Here is an 8158-nt window from a genome sequence, read left to right on the forward strand (position 1 = left end):
CCGGCGCAGGGGGGAGCCCGAGAAGCTGGAGCGGCAGTTGGCCCTGCCCACTGCGGAGCAGGCCGCCACCCAGGTGAGTCCCACGCCACCCCATGTCCTCCCCCCTCCCCGCCACTCTGCACCCTCCACTCCAACACTGCTCCCCCTTCCAGGAGTCAGTGTTCCGGGAAATGTGTGAGGGGCTGCTGGAGGAGTCCGACGATGACGGGGAGCCAGAGCTGGGGCCGAGCCGGGATGAGGGGGCTGAGGCCGGAGGAGCCGAGGCCCTGCCCACGCCAGCCCGCCTCCCGCCGGCCTGCCACAGGGAGGAAGACGGAGCAGCAGCGGCGGCGGGAGAAGGCCGCCCGCATGCTGGTGAGTCCCGAGCCAGGCTGCCCACTGCCTGCCTCCTGCCTGCTGCCCTCACACCACGGCCTGCTCTTTGCCATCCCAGGTCCTCGCAGCCTCTTCACCAGCCAGGCTCTTTCCTAGCACCTGCCGTGTGTCAGGGGACACCTGGGCTTGGGAAGGCAAGGAACACTAGCAGAAGTGGGGGCTGGACCTGTAGGCCAGGTAACAGAGGCAGTTCCAAAAACAGCAGCTACTGGGGGCCGGGCCATGGCCTGTCCCACTAGCCGACCACAGTTCAGATCCCAGCCTCAGTGGCTAGAGAAACATCCCAGGCACGGGCACGCCCGAATTCTGAAAAGGGGAGCCGTAAAGGATTGTGGAGTGACCGCAGCCCACAGAGGGGCTTTCTCCCTCTCTTTCTCCGGTGTGCATGCCCCGCCTGGCATTCAGAGTGAGACAGACTGGAAAAGCTGCCCTGAAGGGAGCACAGTGGGGGGCCAGCAGTTAGCGCAGTGGCTATGTCGCTGGACTCCCACCTAGTCGACCATGGTTTGTGTCCCCGACCTGGTGGCTTAAAACTCATGCCAGGCGCACGTGCGTGCGTGCCCAAGCTCCCGAGAGGAGAATGGAGGAGAAGGGATTGCGGCGTGGCCATCCCCCCTGGGGGCGATTTCTTGCGTTCTGTCTCTGTCTCTGTCTGTCTGGCGAGCACATGCGCCCTATAGCAAAAAAACCTCTCCAGAAAAAAAGAGCACAGCAGCTGGAGGGTCCTGCCTGCGGCTCCATTTGGGGCCTCGCCCTGAGGGCTGGGTGGTACCCACTCGCTGCGTCCCTCCCTGCCCCATCTCCACAGCGAGCCCAGCAGGCCAAGCTTCGGGCTGCCCGACTGCAGCACCAGGAGCTCTTCAGGCTGCGTGGGATCAAGATGCAGGTGGCCCAGCGGCTGGCGGAGCTGGCTCGGCGGCAGCGGCAGCGGCAGGCATGGCGTCTGGCTGAAGCCGACAAGCCCCGCAGGCTGGGGCGGCTCAAGTGAGGCCTGGGCTGGGGGCCCCAGGGGACGATGGGGTCCAGATCCCACATCCTGGTAGCTTCCTGTCTGCTCGGGAAGACCACCGGATATCCTCTGTCCCTCAGCCCCTCTCCCCTGGGTTCCGTCCCCCGCCAGGCTAATGGCCTTCCCTGCCCTCCAGGTACCAGGCGCCCGACATCGACGTGCAGCTCAGCTCAGAGCTGTCCGGTTCACTCAGGACCCTGAAGGTACCTGCCCACTGGGCACGGGGTGCTGCGGGGCGTGCCCAGTGATGAGACCATCCTTGCTCCCCATGCTCCCCAGGGGGCTGTGGGTGACACTATGGCTGCCCCCGGGCTGGGCCAGGTGGGCCAGTGCCCGGGGGCTGAGGGCACGGGGTCCTGAGGTGGGGTGCCCAGGGTGAGGGGCTGGGTAATAGTCCACTGCAGCCTCTGGTCCGCGGTCCCGTCCTTTCCCTGCTCTGAACCTGCTGAGGCTCCCCAGTGCCCGGGCTGTGAGCACAGGCCGCATTGGGACTCTAGCTGGACGCACATCATTTCTGGACTCTAAGCGCCTCCCTCTGCCTTGAGCCTCCTCCACTTCTTCCTCAGCCTCCTTGCTGCCGATAGCTCAGAGCCAGCTCAGAGACCTCCGTGGTTCTGTGCCTGCCACCCCATGGCAGCCCCTCGAGCTCCTGCCAGGCCAAGCACCTGGTGCTCACGAGGCAGCGCTGGGGGGACTGCAGAGGGCAAGCCCCCCTGTGCCTGTGGAGCAGGCTAGTTCTCGCTCCTGCCAGGCCGCTGAAGCCCCCCCCCCATGTCCGCAGCCCGAGGGCAACATCCTCCGTGACCGGTTCAAGAGCTTCCAGAGGAGGAACATGATCGAGCCCCGGGAGAGAGCCAAGTGAGGGCTGGCGCCGTGGAGGGCGGGGCGCTGGGACCGTCCCACGAAAGTGGCACTGGTCGCTGACCACACCCTTGTCCCCCAGGTTCAAGCGCAAGTACAAAGTGAAGCTGGTGGAGAAGCGGTCGTTCCGTGAGGTCCAGTGAGTGGCTGCCCCCGTGGCTGCAGAAGAGGGCCGCCTCCCTCCCTCAGGACCCACTGACTCAGGGCCCTTCCCAAACCACTGGCTGGCCAGCCCACCAGAGGCACCGGGGCCCAGAGTGGAGGAGGGCTGGTCCCCAGAGGGAAATGAGGCCAGCAGGGAGTGTCGGATGGCAAGGACGCAGGGCCCCTTGGTGGCCCTCAGCCCCCTCTCTCTGTCCCCAGGTTGTAGCCGCTGCTGGATGCTGGAGCCTCCTCCCACTAATAAAGCACCTTCTGACCAGCTCAGAACGCTTGTGACTTCCCTCTCTCCTCCCGGCAGCTCCTGGGGGGAGGCGTCCTCTACTCCCCCACCGCATTCCCTCCTGGCGCACAGGGATGTTGGCACCAGGACCTCGTCTCTGCCGGGGCCTGGAGAGGGCCGGCAGCCGGCCAGTCCTGCCCACGGTGCAAGGCCACAGCCCCACAGGGCGTGGTGGATCCTACACAGACAGGACGGGCGCTGGTGGTCTGGCGGGGCTGGAGGGGAGGGTGAGGCAGGCAGGGCCGCCGTCTGGGAGAATGGCCTCCGGGCCCGAGAGCAGGTCCTGATGGCCCTCACACTCACTGGCAGAGGGAGCAGCAGCAGCGGGCGCCTGAGCATCTGCTGTTTCTCGGTTCTTCAGACGGTCGTCGCCATCCTCAGTGTCCTGAGAAAATGGGTGTGCGCCATGTGCATCTTAGGGGGCCTCCATCTGTGGTCCCGTGTCCACCTTCTGCCGATGTCAGCACATGCCACTGGGCCTGGTGTTTAGGGCAGGTCAGAAACCAAGCCGGGGCCTCCTGCAGGCCTCAGCCTGCCCGGCAGCAGCAGAGTCACTGCTGGGCTGGAGCCCCACTGCCCGCCGAGGCCTCGTGGGGTGCACTCACTGCGCTCCTGGCAGCCTGCCCGGGAGGCTCCTCCTTCCTTTTAAAGGTGAAGACCCTGGTTCTCAGACCTATTTTTTTTTTATTTTTGAATGTTCAAGTCAGTCAGTCTCACATTTTATGTAAAATCCCCATCATGGTGTGCTATGTACATGTGTGTCTTTCAACCTCTTGTCTATTAGTGTTTCTTCCCTTGCACCTTTTTTTGAGAGGTTTTTGCTAGAGGGTGCATGTGCTCACCAGAAAGAGAAAGTGAGAGATCACCCCCCGGGGGGATGGCCACACTGCAATCCCTTCTCCATTCTCCTCTTGGGATCTTGGGGAACACACACATGCACCTGGCCACCAGGTCCAGGACTTGAACTGCGGTCAACTACATGAGAATCCAGCGACAGCCATTATGCCAACTGCTGGTCCCCCTCAGGCTTACTTTCAAAAGCTTTTTATTTTCTTTAAAGTTTATTCCATGAGTGAGAGGCAGACACGCACCTGTAACAGGGCTCTGACCCCGCAGTCCTTGGCTCGCCCTGCACGTGCAGGTCTCCAGACACAAACCCGGCTCCCCTGTGGGTCATCCTCGCTGCTGTGCCACCACTGGGAAGTTCACAAAGCCGTTATTCTGAGATGCGTGGAGGACTGTTGTCGCTGTGAGCCAGGACTAAACCACGCCTGCGGCCTGGCCCTCTACGTCCTCCCCTCTACAGAAGGGCCTGTCATTGCCGTGGTCCGTGTGGTTGCCCGTGAAGGTAGGTTGCTGGGGCTCGTGTTTCTCAGCCGGAATCACTACGTGGTTCTGTGGTTTGCTTGTGGAGTCATGGAGGCTGTCTGCCCGGGCGCTGGTCTCCAGCTGCGTAGTGTTCCCACACGTGAGTGTCAGTGTAAATCCCAGGCCTGGGTCGCTCCTGATGGAGCTGACCGACGGCCGTCCTGTGCCTTCCCTCCTGTTTCTAGAACACACACCGGAGTTGGCTGTTGGCTTAAAGGTGGGCGCAGCTGTGGCAGGCCACTGGTGGCTCGGGCCCAGTTCTCCCCGCGGCTGTGCGGCCCTCACTCCCCAGTAGCACAGACGCCCACCTGTCCTCTAGCTTGCTGCTGCGTGAGCCCGTGTCCGCGTTATGGTGCCCGTGTGGGCAGCTCTTCCGTGCCGGCCATTCGCACTCGGCTGTGCTGGCTTGAACCTTTGGCCCGCTTGCCTGCCAGGCTGTTTGCCATTTGCTTATTGGTAGCTCTCTCGTTTTTAATTAATACTGCCTAAAAACCTTGTTGACTTCATTTTTTTTTTTTTTTAAGTTTTTACTATAGGGCATGTACACTCAACAGTGGGAGGAAATCACCCCCCGGGGGGATGGCCACTCCATGTCCCCCGTCTTCTCCATTCTGAGTTTGGGGCACGCACACACATGCTTGGTGAGTTTTAAGCTGCCAGGTCCGGGACTCAAACTAGTCAACTATGTGGGAGTCCAGTGATGCTGCCCTCCCCTTTTAAAAAAAATAATTATTTAATTTTATTATTTTTATTTTGACCAGAGAAAATGAGAAAGCAAGCTGCCAGGTCCAGGACGTGGGTGGCAGTCAGCCATATGGGAGTCCAGCGCCCCAACCACCTCTACACCACCTGCCGGCCCCTTGATAGCAGTTTTCAAAATGTCTGATATAGGACTGGAACTGTGTAGTCGGCCCTATGGGGCCCAGGCACTTTAGTCACCAAGCTATAGGCTGGGCCTCTATTTATTTTGCTTTGCTTTTTTTTTTTTTTTTTTTAGAAGAGATTTTTGCTGTAGGGTGCATGTGCTTGCCAAAGAGACAGGGAGACAGAAAGTGAGAAGTAACTCCCCCATGATGGCCATGCCATAATCCCTTCTTCATTCTCATTTTGGGCATGCAGGCACATGTGGTCAGTGTGTTTTAAACTGCCAGGCCCAGGACTCGAACCATGGTTGACCATGTCTTACTCCAGCACGTTAACCACTATACCACCTGCTGCTGGCCCCCTTCTCTAGTTTTTGGGTTTTTTTCTCTCCCTTTTTTTTTTTGAGAGGTTTTTTCGCTATAGGGCGCGTGCGCTCGCCAGATAGAGACAAAGCGAGAAATCACCCCCAGGGGGGATGGCCACACTGCAATCCCTTCTCCTCCATTCTCCTCTCGGGATCTTGGACACGCACGCACACACGCCCGGCATGAGTTTTAAGCCACCGGGTCCAGGACGCGAACCACGGTCGGCTATGTGGGAGTCCAGCGACATAGCCATTACGCTAACTGCTGGTTCCCGTCTCCCTTTTTTTTTTTAAATTTATTTTTTTAGAGGTTTTTGCTATAGGACACGTGCACTTGCCAGAAAGACAGAGACGGAGAGAGAGAAAGCGAGAAATCAGCCCCCAGGGGGCATGGCCATGCCGCAATCCCTTCTCCTCCATTCTCCTCTCAGGATCTTGGGCACGCACGCACACACTCCCGGCGTGAGCTTAAGCCACTGAGTCCGGCACTCAAATTGCGTCACTACATGGGAGTTCAGCAACATAGCCATTATGCTAACTTCTGGTCCCTTTTTTTTTTTAAAGGGCAGGTGCACTTGCTGGAGAGAGACAGTTGGGTGGGACAGTGAGAAAGCACCTCCCAGGGGACTGGCCATGCTGCAAACCCTCCATTCTCTTCCCAGGCTCTTGGGCATGCATGTACACATACCCACTGGGTCCACGATTCAAACCGTGGTCTTCCATGTGGGAGTCCATAACCGCTATGCCATCTGCTGGTCCTCTTCTCCAGTTTTTGTTATGGTCTTAGGGATGGTTTATCCAGGACCAAATGTTTATAAAAATAGAGTAGGCAATTATAAAAGAATTGGGGGGCTGACATCAGAGCGCCCCGTTTCCACTGTATCCCGCAGGACAGGACCTTAGGAGCTATTCTGCTGTCCCCCTTTCTTATCTTAAATACAAATGAGCAGGAATTTCCTACAGACAACATCCTTACGTGTGTGGTGGGGGTGCAGGTGACAGCGGGTGGGAGGGAGAATGAAAGCCACCTGGTGTCCAGTCTGAGAAGGAGCCTCTGACCCAGTGCTAAGAGTGTGAAGGAACCTGCTAGAAGAGGGGAGGAGTCACGCCCAGCCAGGGTCGGCCACCCGACTTGGTAGCTACTGGGGTGCCTGCGGGCAGGGGTGGCCCCATGGGCACGTTCCTATGGCCTGGACACCTGCAGTGTCCTTAGGATGTCCTTGTGGTTTAATTGCCCAGGGAAATGCGTCTGTTCCCCCGTGGTCAGGAACTGGGGGCTCAGCGGGGGCACTGTCTGCACATAAATGACTTCTCACATCTGGATTTCACATCAGCAAACGGAGCCACAGTGGGGGCATGGCGGTGTCCGGCTTCCTCTGGGACGCGTGGGACAGCCGGGATGGGGGTCAGAGGGCAGGTGCGGGATGGGCAGGTGCGCAGGGACACGGGGCAGCAAACAGTCAGGCTTGGCTGTCCACGGGAGAGCCTTCTCGACTTCGCTGTTATTTGCTGATAATTGCTACTGACAGGCAGGCTGGGTCCAGTGGGCCCGCCATGAGGCCGAGGGGCTAAGCGTTTGCACAGGTCCCTTGGAAGGCTCTGCTTGTTTTGATCTGTGACTCCCACGTTTGTCCTGAAGTGAGTCTCCCTAATGAAAAGCCCTTCCAGGCACCACAAAACCTGGACCTGCCTCCAGCTGTGCTATGAAGAGAGTGGAAGGGGGCCTGGACAGTGTCACACTGCCAGGGGACCCACGTGGGAAGGGACCTGGTTATTGACCCAGGAGACCTTGAGTGCACTGGGCTTGCACTACTGGAGTTGGGGCTGGCTGAGGGTGGATTGCAGCATGGAGACTCTGCTGGGGATGGCCCCGCTGGAGGTGCTGGCTCTACCTCTCCTGGAAGAATTGGGGGGACCAACAGATGGTGTAATGGTTACGTTGCAGGTCTCCCATGCAGTCGACCACAGTTCAAGTCCTGGACCCAGTGGCTTAAAACACATCGGGTGGGACTGGCAGGTGACCTGGTGGATAGGGGCGCCGGACTCCCACAGAGCTGGCCACTGTTCGAGTCCTAGAGCTGGTGGCTTGCTTTCTCACTTCTCTCTCCCTCTATCCTTCCTTGGTCAGATTAAAATAAAAACACCAGGCATGTGTGTGCATGCCCAAAATCTCGGGAAAAGAATGGAGAAGGGATTGTGGCTTGGCTATCCCCTTGCAGGGTGATTTCTTGCTTTCTGTCACCTCTGTCTCTGTCACTGTGCTCTATAGCAAAAATCTCTCAAAAAAAAAAAAAAAGTGGAAGGACTACCCACCAACAGGAGAATGACTGACTAAATGAAGGCACGTCTGTGCTAGGAGCGAGTGTGACTTGTCTTAGAAAGGGCATCAGTAGGCAACAGCAGCCTGGGAACGTGGGAGCCAGCGCTCATATCGGCCCAGCTGCTACCTGTGAGCTGTGTGACCTGCAGGTCACTCAACCTCTCTGTGCAGCCCCGTCTCCCTCCAAAAGGGACAGGTGAGAGGACCTGTCTCTGTGGGTTCTGACAAGGATAATGTGAGTCTGCACACCAAAGCGCTTGCAACAGGGCGGGGCGTGGAGGAAGCCCTCTGTTCTTGGTACGACAACATCAGGGGAAAAAATCAGATCGGCTTAAAAAAAAAAAAAGCGTGGAAACTTGGAGTCTGCCAGAGGCACACAAACTCTTCCTTCTGACCCACTGATGGCACTCTTGGGAATATGCCCTGAGGAAATGACCGGAAGCTTGGGAAATGCAGAACGCAGAGGCAGGCCTGCCAGCAGGGCCTGCAGAGCGGAAGGAAACACGGCAATGGATAGGGGGCTGCCCCCCCCCTCCCCCGCCGAGGCCCCTAGAC

At 58.6% G+C, this 8158-nt stretch overlaps 1 protein-coding gene and 1 non-coding gene across 2 annotated transcripts in view; both read left to right on the top strand.

Moving 5' to 3' along the window:
- NOP53 (NOP53 ribosome biogenesis factor) overlaps positions 1–2388 on the top strand; it is a gene marked incomplete at its 5' end in the record, with an annotated part of 7522 nt that extends 5134 nt beyond the window's left edge. The window contains 7 exon segments of the mRNA XM_014583156.2: positions 38–73; positions 153–287; positions 289–354; positions 1184–1359; positions 1521–1587; positions 2166–2242; positions 2328–2388. Coding sequence (XP_014438642.2) covers positions 38–73; positions 153–287; positions 289–354; positions 1184–1359; positions 1521–1587; positions 2166–2242; positions 2328–2388 — 618 coding nt within the window.
- On the top strand, positions 1623–1733 carry LOC114005654 (small nucleolar RNA SNORD23). The gene has a single exon (XR_003547489.1). It is a non-coding gene; the product is annotated as a small nucleolar RNA SNORD23 (small nucleolar RNA).
- Positions 2389–8158: the final 5770 nt, after the last annotated feature.

This window comes from Tupaia chinensis, unplaced genomic scaffold (assembly GCF_000334495.1).
Source record: "Tupaia chinensis unplaced genomic scaffold, TupChi_1.0 Scaffold000067_2, whole genome shotgun sequence".
Classification (NCBI taxonomy): Eukaryota; Metazoa; Chordata; class Mammalia; order Scandentia; family Tupaiidae; genus Tupaia; species Tupaia belangeri.